Source organism: Hypomesus transpacificus, unplaced genomic scaffold (genome assembly GCF_021917145.1).
Source record: "Hypomesus transpacificus isolate Combined female unplaced genomic scaffold, fHypTra1 scaffold_96, whole genome shotgun sequence".
In the NCBI taxonomy this organism is placed as follows: domain Eukaryota; kingdom Metazoa; phylum Chordata; class Actinopteri; order Osmeriformes; family Osmeridae; genus Hypomesus; species Hypomesus transpacificus.
Window position 1 is genome coordinate 527,594 of NW_025814044.1, and position 26,916 is coordinate 554,509.

The following is a 26,916-nucleotide window of genomic DNA, read 5'->3' on the forward strand; positions in this document are numbered from 1 at the left end:
ATCGTCAGGCGAAATTATTGAGTGTTGAGCTTAGGGAGGCGAATGGAATGGTACTTATTATCAGTGTTGCGTCTGAACACGTTCATGAACTCGTTCATAATTTTGGTGAACGTGAACTGAACGTAGCCTACTGTATTACTGCCTGATGAACGATACTGTGCAGTGGACACATTCATTCCGGTGTCTGTGAATGGCACGTTTACTCTTTTTATTTTGTTTAATAAGGTGCCAGATTTCTAGAGACTTCCAGGCTAAAAACACACCGTTAAAAGTCTTGTGCCCAGGGTTGCCCAACCTGACAATCGCTGCGTGTGCTTTTTTTCTTTCTTCTACTGTCAACGCCTGGCAAGTGTGAGAACGCCGAATTGCGTAGAGGCAGAGAGTAGTATTGCAGACGGCAGCCACATATTGAAAAAAAGAACTGAACTAACCTAGTTCATTATTTGGAACTTTGAACTTAGTTCAACATTTTGAATTATTAACTATGAACTGAACTAGTTCATGTAGAAAGTGAACTTTCCCAACACTGCTTATTACAATACACATTGTGAATTGATTGGTGAATGTTTGATTTTATCTTTGTTAGATAGATATGCTAGCTTAACGTTCAGCCTATCTAGCTTAAGCTATTTTCCAACAACATCCTGCACATTGTTTTCAATATTTAACCTGGCTGCTGCTTTATGCCTACACGTGCATTTAATGACGTTTAATAGCCATGTCTAAATGCATTCAATGGGCTATACCAGACAGTAAACGTTAGTCTACCCTGGTGGCTGAGTTTCACTCATTGCTGTTGGGCCGGGGGTCAGACATAGCGTCCTCTTGAACACCTCGCCACAAATCCAAATGAAGATAATTTTGCCAGCTTTGCAACCCTTTCATCCTGCTCTTTGTGTTCGTGCCGCTTCCTGCAGCCATTTTTGTGTTTTTGAATGAAGGACAAGGGCATCCTGCTCTTTGCGTTTGTGCCGCTTCCTGCAGCCACTTTTGTGTTTTTGAATGAAGGGCATGGGGTAGCCTACTTACTGCAATTACTCAACACGCAACGCAATGCAACACAACAGGATGGCAAACGATCACAACGTGTGAGTGGGCTATAGAATCTTTGACAACATATTACCCAGACAATATTACTTAATAAAAACAAAATTAGTTTCATTCAGCCAAAGGCAAATGAGGCAAAGTGAATTATTTGCTGTTGTTAAGACTGACTATTGTTAAAATGTTTATTGGGCAGGTGAAAATAACTGACACCATAATTGAGAAATGTTTGCTAATTGATCGGACTGGATCATATGTTAACCTTTCTGTGATTTACGCGGAGCGAGGGGCCCGGTCAGTTCTTCAGGTAGAGTTTTCACTTGAGATCGAGGACGGGCCCCCTTTCGCCACGGGCCCTAGTGGAGCTGCACTCCCTGCACTCCCTATAGTTACGCCACTGATAAAAGTCTGTAGAGAAGTAGCCTATATGTGCGTGTGTGTTTTTGGGTCCTCACTGCTCAGAGACCTCATTAGCATGTTGATGAGCTCAGATTTTCTCTTTTATTTTTTAGTTCAAACAAGAACACAACACTTCTTGTCTGGCAAAGACCCCTTCTACAGCAGAGAGAAAGGAATTCATCTTGGACCTTACCAGAACCTTAATTGAGACAGACATACCACTTGAAAAGGCCCCAAAATTGTCTGCAAAAACACTGCAAGCAGGGTGGGTCTATTCCTGCACCCTCCCACATGCGCACAGAGTACCTGCCAGAGCTTTATCCACAATATGAGCAGGACATCAAAGATGCCGTAGCAGGAAAGGACATTTACATTGTCCTTGATGAGACCACAGATGCTTGTGGTAGATGTGCACTGGCCATCCTGCTCCAACCAGTGGGTGAGCGAGCTGTTGTAGCAGACCTGGCTTTTTTAGAAAAAGTAAACTTCACCACTGTGTCCCAGGCTGTCATTTCCTGTCTCAACAACTTTGCAGTCGACTTCAACAGAGTTTGGGCTTTTGTGAGTGACTCAGCTAGCTATATGAAGAAGGCCTTCACTTGCATCCTAGAAGGTCTCTTTCCAAACTCCAGACATATAACCTGCTTTGCCCACCTAATTAACCTGGTGCTGGAGGTTTTTCCGGAAGTGTTTGGTGAGGTAAACAGGCTCTGTGCTCTGGTGAAGAAGGTGTTCTGTGAGGCACCTCAGCGTCGTCTGCAGCTTAGAGCATTCATGCCACAGAAGGGACTCTCTTTTGTAATGCCTGTTTATGCTGTCCAGACCAGGTGGGGCTCCTGGGTACATGCTGTAGAGTACTTGGCTGAGTACATGGATGTTGTCAGCGACTTCACTGCTACGCTACCAAAAACAGCGAAGTGTGTAGACGACCTTTGCAAACTGCTGGAGGAACAAAAGGCCCAGCTGAAAGCCCAGGCAGTGTTCATTGTGGAACACAGCAGTGAAATAATTTCTCTGCTGACCAAGCTGCAGAAGACCTCTGTCTCCATGGCAAAAACCATTGCCAGCAAGCTGGAGGACCTGCAAATGCAGTTAAAATATGGCAGAACAGCAAGAGCAGACGACTGGCGCCCTCATACCAAAGAGCTGCTGCAGGAGCTGCCAGAGGAAGACAGGCTGACCTGCAGTAAGCTGTTCTAGACTGCCATGGTAGCATGCTCCACCAGGCTGCTCACCGTGCTGAAGAAGCACCCCTGCCTTGACCTGTTCAGGTCATTAACCGTCCTTGATCCAACCCAGGTGATAGGAGCAAGACAGAACATTGAGGACCACGTTGAGGCTATGCCCTCTCTGAACCAGGTATCTGCAGAAGAGTGGCACAGATACATGGGCATTGACAAAGCAGATGCCAGAGGAGTCAGTGCAGTGGGCAGATAGAGAGGACAGAATGCCTGTCTTAGAAAACATAGCAGCCATCCATCTTTGCCTCCCCACTACCTCAGTAGACGTAGAGAGAGTTTTCTCTCATTATCCGATGCTTCTTAATCAGCATAGAAGGAGCCTCACTGAGAAAAATGTAAACATTTTGCTAATTGCAAAGCTCAACAGCATTCAGCCCTAAACATGCACACACACACACTTCAACATAAACTACACATTTTGTTTAAATCATTTTAAAAATCTCAAATGTAAAAACATTTAAGAAATGTTAAATGGTTTGTCGTTTCATGTCTGTTAGATACCGTAGATATATTCTTTGTTTTATTTCTTTATTTAAATTATTTTTTGGCGGCCATTGCTGTTTTCAACTGGAATCACCTGAAAGCCTTGTTGGAGGCAGCCACGTTTGGTAAGTCCTATTTTTACACATTTTAAGCTAGAATCAATGATTGTCATGTTATGTTTTATGTGACAACTGTGGATGAATGACATGGGTGTGTTGTTTATGGTACTGTCTCAGGTATATTTATTCTGATTTATTAGTTATTGTTGTTTATTTTAGTAATTTTAGTACTTTAGTAATTTTATCCTTTTATTGATTTTTAGGCCAATGAATGTTGCACTCACTGGAAGCACTTTAATTTCGTTGTACCTGTGACAATGACAAATAAAGATCTATCTATCAGGATGCAACAGAGGATGCTGTGAGCAACACAGACCCCTTGCTGGACTACCCCTCTCTAGCTGGACAGCTTCTCTTCAGCCCTGACCCCAGGATGGCTTCATCCAGCTGGCCTGCTCTGCCTGCAGGCTCTGCTTTATCTGTTATTGTTGTGGCGGGTGGGGATTGAGGGGACCTCTTCTGATGTGGTCAAGCTGCCAGGGTACCTGACCCTGTGGTGATTCAAAAAAAACATATTGAGGTCATCCCTGGTGGCAACGGCAGCTTGGGATGCCCTCGCGTTTGACAGACGCCCAATATCCATGAGGTTATTGTCCCCGGCAACCACCCGTCTCCACTCCCCAGGCTGGATCCCCATCCGCTGACACTGTGTCAGTGTAGTTTGATGGGATATACCTGACAGATGAAATATGTACAAACACACATTATACAGGGTGATGAGTTGGATTATACAAGTATAACAAGGCTAGACTTTTAAAGATCTTTGATTCCTATTTGATTCCTGTTGCTGCAATTACACCTGAATTTATAATAATACCTAGTGGCCAAGGAGTTTGCAGCGTCTGTGTAACACAGGTAGTTGTGGAGAGCCGATCAGGCATTGACCACATCAACCACCTTCTTTGGATGGAACTCGATGGGCCGACCTAGGACCCTCCATTGCGCATACATGATTCCAAAGGTGTTTTCGATCACCCTCCTGGCTCTTGAGTGCCTGTAGTTATAGATCTTTTTTCCTTCATCAAGATTGGTACCTGCATATAGAAGTATTAGACAAGAGACACAATGATTTGCATGATTTTCATCAGAGGCAAGTGTCATATTTAGAGATTTATTAGAGACTATTTCAGTCCATTTTGGGGTTTAAGGGTCAATAAATAGGTAAATGTTCAGCATAATCATTTGAATAAATAAGTAATACATTTCCTGACAAGAAATGTCCTATTATTTAGCCTAAAAGAGGAACCAATTTTTCGTTCCGCTTGCGACTTATTGGGAATTATTTAATTGTTGCCGTCAGGATAGTTTTACCGATCAGAAGAGCCTCACGAGGTGCTGTGCTTTGTTCTTTCAACGTGAGGCCAGTAACAACAGGAATCTTACCGTAGGGACGCATCAGATTTGCGTGTAGGGGGAAAGCAGCATCTCCCAAAAAGGTGTGTGGGATGGGCACGGTACTTCCAGGAAGATCGGCTGGCGGAGGAAGATCGAGTGTCCCCTGGAGAAGCCTGTGCCCAAACCGACTGGCTTGAAAAATCCCCCCATCGCTCTGCCTCCCGTAGGCTCCAACGTCCAGCATGGTAATACGGTACTGGGCATCGCAAACTGCCATCAACACCACAGAGTGTGTTCCTTTATAATTGAAATATTCGCTGCCGACGGATGGAAGGGCTTTGATCTGCACATGCTTCCCGTCAATGCAACCGATGCAGTTGGGGAAGTTCCACATCCGCCAGAAATCCCTTGATATCTCCTGGAACCCAGCTCTGGATGGGTAGGGGATGAACTCATCTTTCAGTGCCGTGTGTATGGCCTGGCAAATTTTGGACACGATGCTTGAGACTGTGGCCGACCCTAGTCGATAGCTAGCAGCCACACTCTGTTGTGAGCCCCCGCTAGCCAGGATACGGAGTGTGACGGCCAACCTCTCTGCTACAGTAACAGGTGATGAGTGGGTGCTGGCATGCTGGATGTAGGGACGGATGCGGTCGACCAAATCGTCGAACCTACTGGCTGACATTCTGAAGTGCAATTCTGGGTCAATTTCCCTCATCTGCTTTACAAGCTGATACTCTCCCTGGCTCTGTGGAAGAAATTGCGATTTCCTGTGTGCTTACATTATTCACTAATCAATAGAACTAGTCATTGGATTCTAGTTAGTATGTTCTCATGTAAGCTTGCTATTAATAAGAGTAGATTGTGTCTATGTGTCAGGGTTAATAGCTGTTCGGGATCAGGAAAAGTTCTGGCTAAATGGTCCTTGTCATGACTACAAGGAGAGCTCCAACTATGATCTCTCTAGTCTGAGAGTGGTAACAGCAATTCTGTTAGTAATTCCTCCTCCTCTAATAAATCAAATTCCTCCTCCACTGACATGGTCTCTATTATTCCTCCAAACCCTCTCTCTCCCTCTCTCTGAAAAATTAGCTGCAGCCATTTGTTTCGATTGATCACCTAGGCTACAAAGCGTTAACAATGTAACCATAGCTATGAATGTAACGGTAAAATTATTCTTTTTGCGTCACGCAAACCTTGAGCACAGGCGACTGTTTGCCGAAGTATAAATGCAGTAGCCTGAGCGACACTTTTTTTTTTCGTCGGCGACCATTTCAAAATTGTCGCGACATAAGTATAAACTAGGCTTTAGTCCACTGTGCAATAATAACCCTTTATTTCAGTAGGCCTATCACTAAATAATTTAAAGGAGACATGAAATGCTGTTTTTGGATGCTTTTATGTAGGCCTTAGTGGTCCCCTAATACTGTATCTGAAGTCTCTTTCCCGAAATTCAGCCATGGTGCATAATTATAGCCACTACGAGTAGTCCCACAATAAGCTTTCCTCAGATCGCGCTGTTTTGGTGTCTGTAGCTTTAAATGCTAATGAGGAGGAGAGGGGCGCCAACATGCGCTAATGTTTACAACGGATGTATCGCAATGGCTCGTAGCCCCCGTTGCTGTAAGATGCCTCGAATTTAGCCATTCTCATCTGATCACCCTGGTTTGCAGAGGTGCACACTCATAGTCATTTCAATGAGGAGAAAGTCGGATATCGCCCGTGCCATAACACCAACAGCATAACGGTTATCCAAATAACAAAGAAGTGTACAACACTGGCGTTACAGCGTTTGTATTCACACATACTTGATGCCATCTATCTTTACATTAGCAATAGTAACTCAGCTGTTAGCTGCAGAGCTAATGTTACAGCCACATTCTAAGGGTAGCCAGCTAGGTAACCATATACAGTAAAGCAACAAAATGATATAGCGTTAGTTAACTTACTTGTCCAAGGTTTGTAGCTTGACCAAGGAGAGTTAGTAATGATCCGGAATTTTATTTCAGCAAGGCCAGTTTTGTATTGGCTCAAGTTGAGGAAACAGTAGAGGCTGAAATGTTTGACGCAGACATACAAAACTTTTTGCAGTTGTGTTGGCGCAATTCCAGCGAAAATCAAAGTAAGATACTGGTTGTGCAGAAGCTTGGATGAAGGAACTAAAAAAATACTTTTGTTTTGATTTGTACGTCCAAGCACTGAGCAACTGTCATGCCTCATTTGTTTGCTCGCCATGATGTCTCTCCAGGAAAAACTGCTATCGCACTCGCCCTTGCACAGTGGTAGCACAGTTTCTCATGGGCGGGCCAGATGATCTGGGCGGGCAAAGCAGAGAGAGGGGAGGTAACCTTCCTCCTATCTACGTCACTAGGAGGAGATTTTCAAACAGAGCAATTGAGCCTTCATTTTTTCAAAGGCGGAGAAGAACACGCAGGGCTTGGTTTACACTTATCGAAAATTCTAGCCACTGGGGACCAAAGGCAGGCTAGGGGAACTCATATCAATGTTAAATAACCTCATAAAATGAAGTTTTTATGTCATGTCTCCTTTAAATACCTCGCTATTCTTATGTGTCTCCACAAGTATCTATGCAATATAATCATCAGCCCATATTTGCAGAAGAGCTTTCACTTAATCAGTTCCCCAAGTTTTCCCTCAACTAATTTTGCTGCTAGCGAGTGGCACGGCTGTCTCTGTCAAATGTCAACATCCTTTTTCAACCCACAATGCACTACATTTTGGTTTGCTTCCTGGAATAGGTCAATAATATGTCAGATTACGTTCACACCTAAAGCAAACTGAATCATGGTTCACTTGGAACCGGACCGAGTCCCGTCTTTTTAGGGGGACCATGGTCCGTACCAGAGTTTGAATGCGTGTTCTCACCTATCCAAACGAACCGGACTTTCAGAGAAAACACACCATAGTCCGATTGAAACGGATCAAACATGTCAGGTGTGAAAGCACCCTAAGCGATTCAGTCTGCACTCTAGGCTTGATCGTACACAACCATGTAGATCTCAGAAACGGGTTGAAAAAGTCATGAAACATAATCAGTGATATTGAAAAAAGTTGAATAGATATCAAAAAACTGAATTATTTAAAAATAGTTTATGGTTTTGTCAACGTTTTAAAGTTTAAATGGTGGCTCTAGCTGAAAGATTGAGGAAAAGAAGGATTTGGAAGTTGAAGAAGTTTTAAGAAGTTTGAGAGGATTTGAAAGAAGTCCATTGGAAACCCATGTTAAAAATATTATGAATATTGATTTGTATTAATTCAAGCATAAGAGGTACAAAGCTGAAAAGTCATAGCGCCCATGGCCTGAAACAGCTGATTTGTTTATTTTTTATAGCTGAACGGTTTTAATAGCTGAAGATTTAAAGGCGCTGAAAGGTGTGGCGGAAGAATTAGAAGATGATGAAGAAGTTGAATAAAGATTCAAAGAACAATACTTGGAATGCTGCTTCAGCATTCCAACAATAAAGAGAAACAGGAAAACAATAGTCAGCATTCTCACAAATATGTGTTATTGTGAACTCAGTGTACAGACATAAAAATCTTGTTTAAGCAACAGACCCATAACAGCCTCACTATTTGAGATGCACACACACATAATAGTCTCAGAAAATGCCAACTCTCCCTGGCCCCCCGTCGGTCTGGAGACCATTCTCTTGACTCTGGCACCATCTCTGCTGTTTTCCTATTCTCCACCTCTCAACACCCCTGCTTACTGAGACTAGTTCTGGACATGTTCTCTGCTGTGTAGTTCATACAGCTTAGACCTAGGGCTTCCTCTCTCATCTCTGAGTACCACACATACGCCTGGCATCCTGCCCAATAATCAATGAACCACAACTCTTTCAAGGGAAGAGTGGGATATTTTGGTTGAATCAGAATTGGTTCAAGGATAAAATTGTGCACTAAGTATGACATACATGTTGCACACCCTTTTGTTTGTCCAATTTTATCTCTCACAATTGTACACAAATTTAAATTGAATTCATGTTTCCTGAGATAAAAATTTACAATCTAATGTCTGTGTATTATATAAGGCTACTCGGTGGATACTGTAACAGAAGCTTGAGGTCAGTAGGTCACATTACCAAGGAGCTATTGAAATTCAATGCATTCAACAATTTAATTTCACTCTTTGTTTACGCTCCCTACCTTATTCAGCTAGGAATACAGAATGTTGCTCACGTTTCTAAATGTTCATTTTGGCATCTGTAAACATAAATTCCTTTGAAAATAGTCCAATATTTATGAGGGGTTTCCTTAGTTCATACAGCTGTCCCTGTTTGTTTCTGAGCTGAAACATAGCAAATAAATAAATCCTTCAGTCTTTGGCCACGTGTTCCTGGGTTGAAGTTCCTCTCCAAGACCAGCAGAGGGTAATGTATGTCGATCCTTCAAACAATACGCCATCACATGTTCATTCTTTTAGAGGAGCTCCTTGTCCGGTCTACTTGGGGTGTATCTCAGTCCTCTCTAGGGGTTATTTTTTCTATCAACTGCACTTGAAATGTTACATTTGGGCCCATCTTTATGACTCTTAGCTTTATTACAAACAGTGTGACTGCTGTTCGACAACTGTGAGTATAAGAGTAGAGTATTTACATTTACTTCTGTCCAAGGGGAGGACAACTGTCTATCAGGTCAGACATAAGCCACTCCAGTTTGCCTGTAATCAATCGGTTGTAGGTCCACAGTACTGTCTTCATACTCTGGCTTCTCTGAGGAACGCAGGACAACCCTGGGCTCACCATTGACACCTGCTGGTCCACATAAACAACGAGCAAGGAAATTGGTTGATAGAGAAGGTGGGAGGGGGAGCCAGGGTGAAAGAGAAAAAAGTGAGATTCACTGTACCATGCAAACCATCAGCTAATGGAAAGTATTTTTCATGCCGTAGTCCAGGGTTTGTGCTCAATGGCTCTCTTATAGTTAAATTTGCTCCCCTATCAGCTACACGACCTGAGGAAGGAAGGCCAGACGTCACACAAGTGGCGTATCAGTGAGTAGGAGAGGAATTACAGGAAAGCAGGATACTCCTGTTTCACGGGAAACTGATTCTGGCCCGGCAAGCACATCAACAAGTGTTTCATAAGACCTATGTGCTGTGTAGTGTCTGTCACCACTGTGGGTATTGCTTGTGTGTCTACAGATTTCCTGTGGAGCCATATAGTGTGTGTGCATGTTTAAGAACTTCTTCAGCTCACCTCCAAGTGTGTGAGTATGTGCAAGTAGTTGTTGATGCTGTGTTCCAGTCGTTCAAGCAGAGAAGAGGCACATCCAGGAAGAATCCTCACTAGCCTGACAGATCTCACCCCTTCTGCTAGAGCCTCCAAAGATACCATGATGTCCCCCTGCTTCTCCTGGTGCTAAGGAGAAAAGAAAGAGAATGAAAGAGAAAAACATGGATTCTATCACCGGTTGACAAAAACATAAATACAAACATGCACAGGTATACTGCACACCAACAGACCCCTCCCTTCTGTGTTTAACTGAATTAAATGTGTGCGATTACATACTGATTTGTTGTCCCAGGATGCTTTGTGAACTTTGATACAGGGCAGCTGGACTGGGAAGGGCAGAGTTGACAATGCATAACAATCTGCCTGAACAAATAAGAGACATAAATGACTGGGCCATTCAGGCCACATGGATATGGACGGAATAAAATACATACATACAAACATACATGTACACATCATACACACACATACACATCCTAAACACATACATACCAGAGCAGCCTCCATCGCAACCACAGTGTTGATGCCCCTCCTGGACTCTCTGTCACATACAAAGTCTATCGGTCTGGTCTCTGCATCCAGCACCTCAGTGGCAAACACGTAGAGCAGCAGAAGCCCTGTTCCCAACAGACAACTTACTGTTACTATTAATAATAATAATAACAACGGATGCTAATAACGTATGATCTGAAGCAATATTCATGTGACAAATCAAGCACTTCTTATCAATCCACATATTAAGGACATTCAACTAACAATGGACACATGCTTCTGTGTGTCACAAACATTTACGTAGTTGAAAGCTGTCATGAATCATAGTTATATAAATGCTATACATCTTATTTGTAATACTCACTGGTTAAAGCCATGCCCCGCTTGGCTTCTGTTTCGTAAACATTTGTTTGATAAAATGTTCAATTGAAAGTGAATTTCTAATGAACATGCTCAGATGAAAAGTTTGTTTAGTCTACTTCAAGTTACTTTTATGTGCAAGTGCGTTGTGTCTCCTGCCCCCTCATGGTTCGAATTTCACATTCTGAGATCCCACACAGAGGGAAGGGCGTGCGTTATCCTGTGCGCTTTTACTTTCCTGTTGCTTGCCAGACAATGTCTAAAGTCTAGTAAATTAGGCTTGTGTATTTCGACTTGATTTTCCATTTTGTCAATGACAGTTTCATAATTACTCAATTAGAAATAATTATTTTTCGTATCAAACATCAAATGGAAATGAAGTTGTCAGATTATAGACCTAATTTACAATAATTGTTCGTGCACTGAACCAACGTTGACAATGTTGATTTGTATCGCCCACGCAATGACTCCCCTTTCTCGTCTCTCTCTCGCACAGTCACGCATTATGCCAAAATGCTTAGGCCCTATAAGATTTTTGTGTAATCAAACTGTTGCCTCTGACCAAATTATGGGACAGTGGAGCTATTGTTGATGTTTATGTTTCAGAAGAGTGTTGGTCATCCTGGATCCAATTCATATCACCCAGTGTTTTCCCCAAGGGCCACAGCTGTGAGAGGCAGCCAAGATGTAATTGGATTCCAACGAGAAGAAATCGTGGTGCATAACATTTCATAGCACCTGTCAAGCCGCCGACCCCAGAAAACATAGGGGAAAGCACCGTTTCTATTTTCGATACACGTGCTCACCCTCACATGCATAAAATAAACTCATAATAAAATTATCGATTTACATTTTGGGGCCAATCTATCCACATGCGCACAATTACACTTCATACACGCAATATAAACCACAGGCTCCATCAAATAAGTAATAGATGCCTTTGTGTGTGTGAGAAGTGAAACATTTCGCCGTTTTCACAGAGGGGGATAAAAATAGAGTAGGCTAGCCCATGACAGGTTGTCTTCTGCCGTCAACAAGATAAAAATGTGCAACTGGCTTCACAGGTACCCTAATAATAAACACGTCTTTATTTTATTTTTCAACGATCCACGGAGAAGAAATTGAAGGAATGTAGCCTGCATTGCACGACACTCTAAATCTCACGACTGTGCCATGAATGGAGCGTTTGAGATCTATATCAGGAATATTTAAAGGTATAAATTAAATTTAGCCTATGCCAAAGACGAGCTTGATGTCACTCCCGGGCTCCGAAAACCTGTCGTATGCCATGCGCATAGAATTTAAAGCAACGCTGAGAAGTTTGGAGTGTTGAGCTGTATTATCCAGCAACAGGCCGTTGTGATGTGATTCAGACAATAAAACAAAGGAAGAGTAGCCAAACAGCCTACGACAGGACACTAACTGTGTGGAATCAAGGATAAAAAATTGAAATAATTAAATGACGCGAACCGTGGTAGGCTATATAGGCATAAGTAGACGTATGAGGCAATATTTTTGATTTTCTAATCTACACCATTCTACGAAGGCGCAATGGAGGGACACAGCTGACGGTATCAGACTGAAGGCTCGAGGAGTTGCACCGAGAAGAAAGGGAATAGGACGGGCCGAGGGGGAAGCGGTGAGTAGGCTACCCTTGACAACCTGTATCGCGCTCACATTCTCAAAACATTCTCTCTCACTCTCTCCATCGTTCTCATTATTTTAAAGCCATTTTTATCACAAAGGAAAACTACAACAACATTGTGTTAAAACTGTCCCGCCCCCCCCGCAATAATTTCGTCAGTAGGCTATATTAATTTTGATAATGACGTTTTCTTGCTCAAGGACATCGAAATACAGATCTCCTAGCAATTGGAGCTGTTTCGTATGTTGGCTATTCTGTTGCCTGTCTTTGCATACTGAATCAGTGTGAACAATGTTTTAATTGTCTATACTGGTAACAGTACAGACTGTAATTTCAAATCTTTATTACAAAATAACATTTGAGGGAGATATGGATATACAGGTGGTTGTACATCCAAACATCCTCAAAGTGTTTGAGGATGCTGCAAGGGCTCAAGGTCCTTGTAAAGGTTCAATGTTGGTGCGGATAGTGTACTCGCTGAATGACTTTCTTACTCAGATGATTTCCGTTTTTCATACAGCTCTGTCCCAAAAATGATTAGGACCGATGTGACACTGAGCCCATCTCGTGTTGTCCATCAGCCTTCAAACCTTTATTTTCTCTTTAACGCAATGACCTACTTGGGAGCCCTAAAATGACGCCCTCAAGTTCCTCAAAACACCTGCCTCCCACCCCTCCTGCTTCTCATCATACACGTGTGCATTTTGACCAGAGAGTATGATGAATTTGCTCCAAACTGCAGGGCCAAAATGGACTCAGGTGATGTTTTGAATATTCTTGGTGGACGGGAAAAACTGGTCAGAGTGTTGGTGCTTTGGGCTACAGTGCACCCAATTCCTGCTCCAGGGACAGCGCTATATATCTCACACCATGCAGGAGAATTAATGGGATTTTGTAAGATTCCAAATCTATTGGGAAATAGATTGTGTGTGTTTGTTTGTGTGAATTTGAGAGAGAATGTGGTTTGATTGAACAAACATTTAATTTATGCCAATGCATAATGTGGGAACACTTTCTTTGTATTTTTGTGTTTACTGTATGTGGTTGGCAGGTATCTGTGTATGTGTGCTGATAAACACTACTATGCACTCTGAAGGTGTGTGTGTGCTGGTAAACACTACTATGCACTATAGTGTATTAATGGGGCATCAGCACCTGTGGTGTGTTACCCCAAGCCAGCACTAGATGGGTTACCATGCCAACAGCCTATCAACTGGCTTAACTCTGCAGAGGAATTTTCTGTCAGCCAATCAAAGGCTGTGTCTCAGGGAAGTTCAGTCTTTCATCCCATTCACATGTCTGCCACAGATGCAGGCCTTGAGTGGTGGCTAGTAAAACATCACACCAACCATATATGTAGAATTTCTGATCAACAAACTGCTGCATATAAGATATAAATGGTGTGAAGTCTCCCATTTGTTGGATTTGAACCTGTGTTAACTCAAGCTCATTCTATGTATTATACCATACTATGTAGTACATTTACATTTAGTCATTTAGCTGACGCCTATGGTCACAAACTGTGGGTAGCGACCGAAAGAACGAGATTGCGAATACAAGCGGCCAAAATGAGTTTTCTCCACAGGGTGTCCGGGCTCTCCTTAGAGATAGGGTGAGAAGCTCGGTCATCTGGGAGGGGCTCAGAGTAAAACCGCTGCTCCTCTGTGTCGAGAGGAGCCAGTTGAGGTGGCTCTGGCATCTGATCAGGATGCCTCCTGGACACCTCCCTGGTGAGGTGTTCTGGGCACGTCCCACTGGGAAGAGGCCCTGGGGAAGACCCAGGACACGCTGGAGGGACTATGTCTCTCTGGCCTGGGAACGCCTCGGGGTCCCCCAGGAAAAGCTGGTGGAAGCGGCCGGGGAGAGGGAAGTCTGGGCCTCCCTGCTTAGGTTGCTTCCCCTGCGACCCGACCCCCGGACAAGCAGCAGATGACGGCAACGACGACGACATTTAGCTGACGCTCTTATCCAGAGTGACTTACAGTAAGTACAGGGACATTCCCCCGAGGCAAGTAGGGGGAAGTGCCTGGCCCAAAGAGACAACGTCATTTTGCACAGCCAAGAATCTAACCGGCAACCTTCTGATTAATAGACTGATTCCCTAACCGCTCAGCCATCTGACTCTCTAGTAGTAGTGTGTGCATGAAAATTAGTATTTCCCTAAAGGCACAACATTTGGCCAATATGTATCACAGATGATGTCTCTGTAAGACTGTCTTAGACCGTCTATCTGAAGTGAGAGTTGGGGTTTGGATGTGCTCTCCATACTCTGTGATCTATACTTTAGTTGAGTCTCAGGCTCACTTGGGCTTCCACTCCAGTGAAATAGTTTACTTCACAATACCTAATCAGACCCAATTTACACATAACGCAGTTACACAAGCAGACTGTGTGTATGTGTGTAGGGGGGGGAGAATAGACTTGGATAGATGCCATATTTGGTTCACCGTGATACATGATAGATCTGGGGTGGGATTACTTTGGCTCTCCTGGGTCTCTGAAGAACATGATAGGTTAACTTGTAACATTAACATTTTTACATATGTACATACAGATGCACATACATCCAGTAGACTACACAAGAAAGTGACATCTGTAAACCTGTCTGTTTTAGGTTTACCTGCAAAATGTTAAAGATTCCCTAGGGGTAATAGATACGGGCCTACAGTTATTGCAGTGAATACACGCTTATTCAAAACGTTCCAGTCATTGTCTGCTGTCTTGTAAAATATGCAGTATTGTGTATTATTAATACAGTCTATTTAATATCACGATTATTAATACAGTCTATTTAATATCAAGATTATTTGATACTTTAAGATGTAGCCTACCCTAACATAGAAAACCACTATTGCGGGATCCATTCATCTTTGACCGGAAAACTGGTAGGCTACTGATCGACGAATCTATCAAACAGGACTGAAAACCTCCTGAAACAGTGATTCACACCAGGACTAAATACTCCTAAACGCCTTTAAAAACAGGTCTTCAACATGAGAAATGAGAACGAACGAACATTCGCCTGCACCTCCTTCTGCCATCATCATGTTTTCGAGCTTGGACCTCGCCACCCCCATAAAACACCGTATGTAGCTCCATCAACTCTTCGATCTTTATAGAGACCGAATGTACCACACTGTCGGGGAGGGAGGCGGAATTTAGAATAGCTGCACAAGCTCATCTGTCACAGATTGCTATTCTCTTCAGAAAATAAAGGGGGGCTCGCGACTTAAACCTGTTACATTGAAAATGCCAAGATAACCAAATCGTCGAAAGTCCCGAAAAAATAATTACGGAGCTAGTAGGCCTAAGACATGGTGCCCGCAGAGGTTATTGACGAGGAGGAGAATGCGGCAGTACCGACAAAGGACAAGCCAGAAAATCGAACACTACAGTACCAGCAAACTTTGGTGAGTTTATGACAAGTCTCGTAGACCTCATGGCTCCCCTTATATTGAGCACCTATTTTAGTGGGGCCATTTGCATGGCGTGTGTGCGTTTCATTAAGCCGTCGTGGTCTGTATAATCTGTAATAGGACATCCAATAAGTGTTGGTTGGTTGGTCCTACTTATATTTGGATCAGCTGTCAAACAGCTATTGAGATTTTTATAAAGGGACTTAACTAGTTACAATCACAGCAACCTGTCCAGCACTTACTATGTGAGAGTGCATGTTTTCGACTGATTGATTTTAAACGGGGTTGTCCTATTTCACCTGGTTTCCATATGCACCTTGTACTGACAAATGCAACATGAAAGTGCCAGGGCAGCATCCACCTCACACCATAATAGACTGGTATTTAGGTACTTTTGGTGCTGGCAATGTACATTTAACATCTTGACTACTTAGTCCCATTTGTCATATAACCTCCTTACCTTCTAACCTTGCCTCTGTGCTTGGGAACTAAAAGTGGAGGGTGTTGAAATATGAATTGCTGCTTTCACCAGTTGTACCTTATCATGTAACAGCTGACCCTTGAGTATATCCAGAGAGAAAGAGAGAGAGAGTCAGAGAGGGTAAGAACAAAACTGAGTACAATAGTACGGTCAATAGAGAGAGAGACTTGAGCCCCAGATGAATGAGAATTGACCTTCGGTTGACTGTGATGTGTGTCTGATATTGAAAGTCAGTGTGCGAGTGTATTTGATAGAGAGAGTTTATATAAAAGAGAGAAAGCTTGTGTGAGTATGAGAATGTTTTGGGCTGTGTGTGACGAAGAGTAAGACAGAGTGTGAGTGTATGTTTATATGCATCTTGGAGAAAGAGAATATTAAGTATACCTGAGTAAGAATGTGTCAGTGTGAATGAGAATGTGTGTGCTTGCAGACTTCTGCGTACTTGCTTTGATCAGAATGCAGTAGCTCTCTTCTCTGTGCTGCTTGCTCCGGACAGAGGGGCTCAGTGGCATTGTAAGATATTTTTTGGATGCGGGTACATGTCAGGCACCAGCACCACAGTTAGCTCACAATACTGCTGCTAGCATGTTTGTGGTTATGTGTGTACATGCATGCTTGTGTATGTTAGTAAATGTGCATGTGTGTTGGTGGTAGTAAATGCTTTGTAGCTTGGATATATTAAGTTCCTGTTTATACTGGGGAGTCAGGTGGCTGAACGGTGAGGGAATCGGGCTAGTAATCTGAAGGTTGCCAGATCAATTCCCGGCCGTGCCAAATGACGTCGTGTCCTTGGGCAAGGCACTTCACTCTACTTGCCTCGGGGGGAAAGTCGCTCTGGATGAGAGTGTCTGCTAAATTACTAAATGTAAATGTACTGCATACAATATACATTTTGTGTGTGCCTGCTTCTGTGTGTGATTGTGTGTATTAAATACAGCTCACATAACAGCCACAGTTATTTTTTTCTGCTATCAGTGTGAAGATCATTGTGTTCTGTCTCAGAGTAAAGATCAATAATAATATAAAATTGTGTCTGTGTGGAATGTGTTGTCTGCCTGCATCTTCTGACCACACTCCCTTAGATCGATGGTTTCAGGATTTACTCCCCCCACCCCCAGTTCATTAGACAAAAATGGATTGCCTATAGTATTGTCAATGGTCTATATATGAGTGTGTCTAATCCTGTCTGTTTGTTGGTCTGCATATATTGTGTGTTTGCGTGTAAGTCTGATGTGTTTCTACAATATTTTGTGTGTGTGTGTGTGTGTAAGATGTTCCAGATGTAAGATGAAAATATAGCAGCTGTTCCTCAGATATCCTATAGAACCTAGACAAATATATTAATGCTAGATATTAATAAGATGTGAAAGACTCAAGCTATGTACTGTTGGGATTTAAGATTTACACCATTCTTGCATTTTTGTTAGATGTACACGAACACCTGCAACATATATAGTGCAACTCTGTTAGACACACCTGAAAATAGCATATTCTTTGATTAGACAGTGCAGGTGAATGGGTAGAATAGAAAGGACTAGATCAGATCGGTAAAATACATAATTCTCTATGATAAACCTTCCATCCCTCCATTTCCCCAGTTTATATTTGGTTTACACCACTGTCTTCCAGCTCCTATGTTATGATACATAACTGTGGTGAAAATGTTGTTTATATGTGTGATTTTCTTCATTTACTTAAACAAGTACCCCAAATAGATAAGGGCATATTATGTACAATTGCAATATATACAGTAAGAAAAATGTAGCTCTTTGATCGTGTTCAGCAGTGGTATTTTTTACAGTGGTATTTTCCTGACTTGTGTGCAACTTGGCAGTGCTGCATTGATCATATGACTAATGGGTTACATCTGGACAGATGTACTGTTCAGTAATGTATACAACTCTCATTTGGTGCAATGCAAGTTGGGACAGCTAGACGTCACTGTCTGACTTATGGAATGGAGATGGAACCGGTTGGCTAGTTTAGAGAAATAAATGGGCAGGACAGACGGTGTTATGGTGACTTGGAGTCAGCATGTAGTGTTATATCATTCCATCTGATGCTTTTTCTGGAGATGTCGGAGGCATTTTGTGTCGTATTTTGTGAGGGTTCGTGTGTATAGTTTTGTTGGTGCCATTACGCATCTTGTTTAGTTTTGGTTACACACCACGTCGTTTGTGGTGCTGATTAATCTGTAGTTTTATGTTTGAGCACTGGATGAAGCATTGCCTTTTGGAAAGTACATAAGTAATTAACAGCCAGGGATACACAGGTGTGTGGCTAGGGGAAATGCATACAGCTTTTCACCGTGTCAGGTCTGTGTCAATTGATCAAATGCAAAAGAAAATTAATGGAACGAAACCAAACCAGATCTAATGAAATGAAATGGACTGTATTACTGGTGCTGCCGTCAAGACAATAATTGGGTAACAGCACGAATGCAGAGAGATTGTGGACATTGTTTTATGGGGACGCAGAACACACGTCCAATCAATTTCTCCCCTGGTCCCACCTCATTGGCCTAGTGTAGGAGTCGGTAAAAGACTCTACTATGACGAGTATGTTGGGAGTCAAATGGCTGAGCGGTGAGGGAGTTGGGCTAGTAATCAAAAGGTTGCCGGATCGATTGCCAAACTCCAGCATGCTCATATCCTTGAAGAGACAGGAGACTCAGGGCCTCATTTACTAACAAGATTGCACCCATTTCAGGCGTAAAATAGCTAAAATAAATAATCTCAGGGGATCTCAGCTAGGATTGAGGCCTGCCTCGCAGACATCTCTGCCTGGATGACCGAGCACCCCCTCCAGCTGAACCTCGCCAAAACAGAACTTCTCATCATCCCGGCTAAACCCTCCATCTCCCATGATCAGTCAATCACCCTGGGATCTGCGACGGTGACCCCTTAATCCTCTGCCAGGAACCTTGGGGTTACCATGGATGACGAGCTCTCCCTCACGGCCCACATTGCCGCAGTCTCCCGGTCTTGTAGATTCACCCTCTACAACATCCGGAAGATCAGGAGATACCTGTCTGAGCACTCCACCCAGCTGCTAGTCCAAGCAATGGTCATCTCCAGGTTGGACTACTGCAACTCGCTGCTCGCTGGTCTCCCAGCATGTGCATCCCGCCCTCTTTAGAGGATTCAGAACGCAGCGGCCCGCCTGGTCTACAATCTACCCAGACGCTCCCATGTTAACCCGCTCCTCATCTCTCTCCACTGGCTACCCATCAACGCCCGTATCAGATTCAAGACCCTGGTACTGACCTTCCGAGCAGTGAACGGGACTGCACCCGACTACATCAAGTCTCTCCTGCAACCTTACACCCCCACCCGTCACCTACGGTCTTCCTCAGACAACCGCCTGGTGGTCCCACCGCTCAAGACTGCCAGGTCCCAACACAAGCTCTTCTCCTGCCTGGCCCCCCAATGGTGGAACCAGCTCGCCACCTCCATCAGGGACACCGACTGTCTCCCCACCTTCAAGAAAAGGCTCAAGACACACTTGTTCCGGGAGTACAACGGCACTTAGGAATGCTTGGCTAGACCTGTTGCTAGTTTCCTCCAGGATCACAATGACTCTTATTGAGTGACTTGTTGCTCTTGTAGGTTAGTTATAACGAAGTTAAGTCTTGTACTCGCTGTGAAATATTTTACTATTGATTGTTCTTCCACAGGTACAGTCCTGCACTTTTTGTGGTTCATGTTGTTTTAATTGTGTATAACGTGTATAACTGCATGCTCTTATGGGTCTTCCCTTTTGGCACTTGTTTAGTTTTCCACAATGTATGCTTCATGTTTTGGCTGCTTGCAATGTTTGGGACTACCTCGTTGTTATGATCAGTGACCTATGCTCTTTTGTAAAACTCTCTTTTGGAAGTCGCTTTGGATAAAAGCGTCTGCTAAAAGCATAAATGTAAATGTAAATAAATAACTAACTCTGAATACTACCACCTATCTGTCTCTCCCTCTGTTTCAGTCTCCCTCGGTGTATCACACTTGCTATTTCACTCTCTCTCACACACAGAGACACACAGAACTCTGCCTTTGAGGGGTCTAACTACCTAGTCTGCATTTTTGCTATCCCTTTCCACTGAACTGGCACATAGAGACAGACTCCTATCTCAGGTTCTGTCTACTCAGTGAAAAGCTACCTGCCTGAACACCTGAACAGCCACTGCATGTATCTGCAGAGACTGCTGAAATATTAAAATTTCAAATGAAATGGTCACCAGAAATCAGTAGTTCTGTGAATATACTTTTTTGTTCCGATTGAATGGTGGAAATACATGTCAGTCTCACACACACGTTGTACAAACAAGCACATTTACAAGTTGGAACTTGTGTTTCCTGTATGTTTCATTATTAAGATGATGGTTTACTTGTTTATAGTGAGCACACCTCCCAGTGTGTCAGAATTAAGCAGACCAAGACACCCCCCCGATTTTGTCCTGATGGATTGACAGTCTCTTAGCTGCGTTCTCCAATCTCTTATACTGCACCGCTTGCAATTTTGCTAATAAGATGATGTGTGTGTGTATGTGTTGGGAGGCAGGGTGTGTCAGTGCTGCGAGTTTAATTTGTGTGTTTAAATACGTGTGGGCTGGTGTCTGTAAATGTTTGTATCTGTTAAAATGTGTGTGTGAGTGTGGTTGTTTGTTTCTGTTTATGTATCTAAATCCACTCCAAACATCAGCCTCCATATTACAGTTTTTTACAATCGCTATGACCGTTTTTTCAATACCTTTAACAAGTTTCCGTAACTCTTAACACAGTTAGCAAAACATCCGTCTGTGTTGGCTATACAATCAACATATTTCTTGTTGGTTTTACACAAAATGCATAGAGTAAACACACATTTTAAATGCTTGAACTTCTTTTACACACAAGCTCAACCAAGACCAAAACAATCGATTTTTACAGACCATTTTATTTTTTAACACTGTATGTTAGAACAGATAACACTATGTTCAAAACCTAATTTATTGGCTAAAGTCAAAGTGAACAGGTGTTCATATTGTGAATTGAAACACAAATATATCCCCTGGATTTTATTCCATTGCTACTGAGAAAAAGTTGGTTGAGGTTATGCAAATACTATAAATCACAGTTGATTCCCAACTAGGAAACACTATGGTGTTGAGGTTCTTTCAATCGCATGACTATATGGTATATATACTGCAAATTGGAGCTCTTTGTGCTGATCTTATGTGGAAAAGCGTGTAGAGCAACAAGAAGAAATTACAGTAAGAATACAGTAATACTGTTGGAGAAATTGAAGATGTAACACATTTATCCTGTATAAGAATGATTCTGTGTTCAGCATTCCTTGTGTGTAGAGAGAAGCCTACCCCCAAATCTGGACTTTGGGTAACATGAGGCATATGTAAACAAGGTGACCTGGGCTGACCACTCTCTCTTACTGGAGAGGCCATAAAAGATGTCTGGCCTTATCTGTGTTGGGTGAATCATGTGGTCAAGCTTACAGGGGTCAAAAGGCACACACACGCACACACTCAAACACGCACGCACACACGCGCGCGCCAGGTCTATGCAAGGAGCCAATGAAGAAGAGCAAAGGAACATTTGCATGCCTTTGTCTTAACCAATGACTGTAAAGAGCGGTTCTGCTTAAATAGTTAGCTAGCACAATATGCTAGTAGACAAACTTTGTATTGCGATCAGACTTTGTCTCCTTGCTGGCAAGAATTAAACTATTGTACTTTCTTTGAATCCGACGACTCTGTGCATTACTTAAGAAATTATCCTAACAAATTGGTCCTTCGAGCCGGATCTCAATAACTTTTTCCGCCGTACAGGGTCGGGACCGAAACCGTGCACGGCAGGGGTTTGTAAACTCCTAATAAAAGTCCTTGCAGCCGATTGCTGTTTCTTAAAGGCCGGTCCCACTGAACGATGGAAAGGGTGACAACTTTAAAAGAATAGCCTGAGGCACAGTCTCGTTGGATTTCAAGGTAAGAACAAGATTAGTGTTTATATGTTTTAAATTCAGGAAAATTCCACAGTGTAATCGTTAAAGATGCACTCTGGTCCTATATCTGCTGAAATCTGATGATAAGACAGTGCAGCTAGTATAGGGCGTCATATTTTACTGAGATTGGTATTGATGGCGTATCGGTGAACTAAGTCGTTTTGCTAAAAACTAATATTTGAAGTGAAAGTGTGTGTGATAATATTGGTGAAGCAAAATGTTTTGAAAACTGATGCAGGAGAAATACTGGTGACGTAAATAGGCGGGGGAGGGGTTATAATTACTAAGAGCGTGGTGACGGGAGATCCGGGTAACAGTATTAGTTATAATCTGACCGACCAGAACTGAGATATTTGAAATATATTTGAGTTTGGTGGTAGTCAAATACCTAACCAAATGGAAAGATTTTTGCTAATTTCTGTGAGAATGCCATTGTAGTATATATAACCTATGAAAGTTCATAGCCAATATTGAGGGAGGCTACTGTAAAGAATATACTCCGTGCAGCACGTAAAAGATTTAGTCAGTCCGAGATACTGAAGTGTATACAATGTGAACCAGTCTGGGAGACTGAATTACAATTAGTTGAACCAGTCTGACAGACTGAAATGCAATTGTTGTTAAGGGCAAAGGTGCTACATATATGTGTTTGATGCTGCTGAGGTTGTTTTGCTGAAATGTATGAGTTTGGTGGTATTAATATTTACCTAATCAAATGGACTAGTTGAAGACTTGACCAACCAGAACTCTGATATGTGTAAACATCTCTGACGAGCAATCTTAGGTGCATATGTAGACTTTGGACCAAGTTTTATGTTGAAATTGAAATAGTACTAAGAGTTGATAGAATTGTAAATATCGAGGTTCTATGTAAATATAACCATGGTTAATTGTTTTAAAAGGTTGTACAGAGGAAGTGTGAAATGCTTAGACATAAGGAAACCAACATTTGGGTTTGGTTTGAATTCCATTTTTAAAGTTAAAGAGTAGTGAGGAGAATGTGGTCATTTTTGTTTCAAATGTGTCTAAAAGAAGGCTGACATGATTCTAGTGAATTTGCCAGTCCGCTGTCTGTTGAACAAAGTCTTTTACAAATTGTTGGGATCTGAGAGGAAAAGATCCAAGCTGTGACTTTGTTAGCTAATGGCTAATGGTGAAAACATAGAGAAAGTGCATTTTGCCAGAGATTTTGCTCTGTCCTGAGACCAAGGAGAGTCCAGGAAGTTGAATTTGCAACTATGGCAACAACATTTGAAGCTAACAAACTTGCATACAGACTCAACAGCGATGGCGGCGGGTACAGGCTAGTAAAGGTATTGCAGCTTGACATTTGAGATCCAGATGAGTAACCACATGACGCATGCGCAGACTAATAAGAAATTGAGAGATTGAAAATACGCAAATTTAGAGAAATAGATGAATTTGGAGCGAATTTACACATTAATTTGGTTACTTTTGAAATATATTAAGTGATGAGTAGCCTATTTTGATACATTTGCTAACAAGGTTTTTGGTTGTTCGAGTACATTTTACATGAGTTTCAGAAATTCCGAGGAAAGGTGGGGCCTAAGAGTCCCGTTACGTTGAATTTTTGCAAAGGTGATCCCAGAGGGTAATTCTGCATAATTATGTGAGTATTAATGCTGAAAGATGTGTTCGTTTGGAAGAATTCGAAGTTTGGTGGTTAACAAATGCATGATAAACATTTGTTGTAATTCCTAGCCAAACATGGAGGTTTTTTGAAGCCTTTCCGACCAGAACTTGTATTTAAAAGCGGCATATCTTTGATGTGTTATGGTATTCAATAAGAATGCAGAAATCGAACCCCTGGTTTATAAATTGGTTCCAATACAATGGCAAGAGTTATAGAGCAAAATTAAGTGAATAGAAGGTAAACGCCAACCATCTGTGTTGTTCAAAGAGGAAAAAAAAAAAAAGGTCTTTGCTTGTTCCAGAGCGCGCTGTTTGTTTGATTCGAGTTTGAAGCGGGCGCTGATGGATACAATGTGCTAGATTTGAGTCATTCAAGTAAAAACTAAAAGTAATTGAGAAAGTAAGAAGAGTGTTACATTAAACCATATAGGCTACAAACTACAAAATATTCCAATTAAATATCTTAATTTGGGGTTTTTGGTCCGCATAAATTAGATTTGAAGAATTGTCCGTGCATAATGCATGTTGTGGGCGTAATGGCTGGTAAATATAGGAATATTCAAAGGAGTATTCTCTGTATGCTTTGATAAGACTTTTGAGAAGTTAAAGAATAAGGTTTTTGTTTTACGGGCTTATGGTACTCATGTTAAATTGTGAATTTAAAGGTTTAAAAAGAAAAAGGGCGAATTTATATTTTCTTTTGTCTTAAGGGCATTGTTTGGTTGACGTGATTACGGAGCGTAACACTGGCATGAGTGACTTGTCTAGGAGCAGTTTTAACTGTCCGAACATGGATTTAATGAAACAAAATTATGATAACGATAGTTTAAAGCAAATTAAAATTTGGGTCAGAGAATTAACAGAAGGCTAATTTTGAAATCAAACGGCGAGATTCAGTCAATAATTGCAACATTGTGTGTTATAGGTAACTTTTGGGAAGTTTGCGTTTAGACAGGAAGGTTGTTTTTATTTGGCGAAGGAATGTTTTGTTTAAGGATTTGATTTAATTTGAAATTGTAACTTTAGTAGCTACATCTGATTATAATAACCACTTGCACATCAAATATCCATTGACATGGAATCAATTGGTGGCACTTTTCCAGTTGGGTTATTTTGAAGCTGTGTTTTCACAAATGTTTTATTTTGGTTTGAAGAAATGTATGTAAAACATTATGAGGAAATGATTTGAAAGTTACATAAAAGATTGGTTTAAGAGGTTCATGGAAGGTTATAAAATGAAACAGGAGAACGTTTTGTGGTTGTGAAGAGATGATTGGTTTAAACACTTTGATGTTCTGAAAAGGGAACTATGCATATACTTTAGGTATATGGGAAAACATTTAAAATCAAAATAGTAAAATGTAGGATTTTTAAGAGTTCTGATAAAGGTATTGGATACAATTTGGTTACAAATGAGAAAGAGAAAATAGCTAAAATATACTTTTATTTTGAGTTTGATTGAAATATGATTTTAAGTTTTACTGGATGTTTTATCAGGAGCCTCACACAATGTTTTGGATAAACAGTTGGGCTGTGATAAGGTTGTATTAATAAATGGTATTAGTGCATAAGGAGGGTTATAATAACCTTTGTTCTGAAATAATTTGGGAAGACTCATAAGTCTGATAAATTGTGGTTATGATGGTTTGTGCTAATTAGCTTGTTTTGGACTGCAGCCAAAGCAAGTTATGAAGTTCTACCTATCTGACCTTTATGGAAAATATAGTTGAAAACATGTTTTGTTAAACGCTACATTGGGAACATTATGTGGTCTATATTTTCATTTGAGAAACATACAGATTGAATTCTGGTTTGGGATAATGACAATGGTTTTATCATATCTTTGACAAAAAGAGGTGTGATTTGGTTAAACAGAGAATTTAAAATGATATCGGTCTTAAACTGACCGGGTTTGAAAGAAAGAAAAGGTTTTTGGAGTGAAAGAAATTAGACTAACAGTTGATTTTGTTTAAAAGGGAACAAAGAAACAGATTTCTAGACATCAGTAATAGGAGTTGAATATCAAATGATGAGGTATTGTCTTGTTATACATGTTTGTTCAACAATGGATAAATAAGAGTTTTGAATAACTTGTGTTGGTTCTACTAGAAGTAATCCAAATTCCTGATGAAGTGGATCAAAAAGTTAACCGATTTTATACAAAATGCTAACTAGAAAAGAGATCTTCTGCTAAATTCTGTTCCAGGTGAAGCAGTAAACCAAAGAGTGGATGAGTCAAACCAGGAGGTTGGGTATTGATTAAAGTTATCAAAAAGAAATAAATGGTCCAGCGAGGTGGGAGGGACCGTATCAGGTACTACTCACCACACTCACTGCAGTCAAAATAGCAGAGAGGATGCATTTGTCACATTGTAAGTAAGGGACATTGATACAGGGACAGATTAGTTACTCACCACAGTCTTGAGGCACAAGTCTGACTACAAAGGGGAGTCATTCTCTTAAAGAACGGCGCGTCTCAAACTAAGTGAAGAAATCAACGGCCAACAGAGACATAGGGTGTAGGCTAAAAAGATAGGAGACAGTAAGCAGGGAAAGGTAGAAAGGATGGGTGACCTATTTCCTCATCCGTAGTATTGTGACCTTCGTGGTACCATATGTAGCTTACTGTTGCTAATATTCATAATAGTCTTCCCTATACTATGGTTTGAAAAGGTGATTGCTCCTGTTCATGCTCATGATGCCACTAGTGGAAACAATAAGACAGATAAAGACAACACCGCTGAGACGAGCAAAACAAACTAGTATTAAGAACTGGATTTAATAACTGAAAATTAGTGGTTGGAATGGATAATGTTTACTTTGCTGTTCCCTATGGTTAAAAGATGCAATCTTTTAACCTCAGTGACTATCTACAAGGAAAGATGGCGATTGTGAAAAATTTGTTTGGTCTACTAAAAGTTCATACTGATAATATAGATTTTATTTTTCTGGGAATGCTAAAGCAGATGTGGCAGCAAAAGAGGCAGCCATACAGGTGTCTT

At 41.6% G+C, this 26,916-nt stretch overlaps 3 protein-coding genes across 5 annotated transcripts in view; 1 reads left to right on the top strand and 2 right to left on the bottom strand.

Annotated features, from left to right (window-relative positions):
* Window positions 1–4,159: 4,159 nt before the first annotated feature.
* On the bottom strand, window positions 4,160–5,306 carry LOC124466353 (putative nuclease HARBI1). Its single transcript, XM_047018176.1, has 2 exons — window positions 4,598–5,306; window positions 4,160–4,320 (listed from the first exon to the last, which is right to left on the bottom strand). Exons 1-2 carry the CDS (start codon window positions 5,304–5,306, stop codon window positions 4,160–4,162), a joined length of 870 nt encoding a protein of 289 aa, XP_046874132.1.
* A 2,830-nt stretch (window positions 5,307–8,136) lies between these two features.
* On the bottom strand, window positions 8,137–10,914 carry thpo (thrombopoietin). 3 transcript variants are annotated; one of them, XM_047018183.1, is made up of 5 exons: window positions 10,733–10,914; window positions 10,369–10,493; window positions 10,153–10,239; window positions 9,841–10,002; window positions 8,137–9,393 (listed from the first exon to the last, which is right to left on the bottom strand). In XM_047018183.1, the coding sequence occupies exons 1-5, from the start codon at window positions 10,743–10,745 to the stop codon at window positions 9,241–9,243; spliced, it is 540 nt and encodes a 179-aa protein (XP_046874139.1). In that variant the 5' UTR covers window positions 10,746–10,914; the 3' UTR covers window positions 8,137–9,240. The 3 variants fall into 3 exon arrangements, with proteins under 3 accessions (XP_046874139.1, XP_046874138.1, XP_046874140.1); XM_047018182.1 differs by having other exon boundaries at window positions 8,137–9,396; XM_047018184.1 differs by lacking the exon at window positions 8,137–9,393 and adding an exon at window positions 9,497–9,595 and having other exon boundaries at window positions 10,733–10,884.
* Window positions 10,915–15,347: 4,433 nt separating this feature from the next.
* clcn2a (chloride channel, voltage-sensitive 2a) overlaps window positions 15,348–26,916 on the top strand; it is a 142,493-nt gene continuing 130,924 nt past the window's right edge. The window contains exon 1 of the mRNA XM_047018187.1: window positions 15,348–15,783. Within this exon, the coding sequence (XP_046874143.1) occupies window positions 15,688–15,783 (96 nt within the window). The 5' untranslated portion in view covers window positions 15,348–15,687. The remainder of the gene's footprint in view (window positions 15,784–26,916) is intronic.

Bases quoted from the DNA above. Each gene is read 5' to 3' on its own strand.
- LOC124466353 (XM_047018176.1), bottom strand. From the start codon at position 5,306: ATGTCAGCCAGTAGGTTCGACGATTTGGTCGACCGCATCCGTCCCTAC. The intron at 4,321-4,597 runs GTAAAACTATCC...TTCTATATGCAG, and splicing joins TCGTGAGGCTCTTCTGATCG to GTACCAATCTTGATGAAGGA.
- thpo (XM_047018182.1), bottom strand. The intron at 10,240-10,368 runs GTATGTATGTGT...TTATTTGTTCAG, and splicing joins TTGCGATGGAGGCTGCTCTG to GCAGATTGTTATGCATTGTC. The intron at 9,397-9,840 runs GTGAGCTGAAGA...TATGTGGACCAG, and splicing joins ACATACTCACACACTTGGAG to CAGGTGTCAATGGTGAGCCC.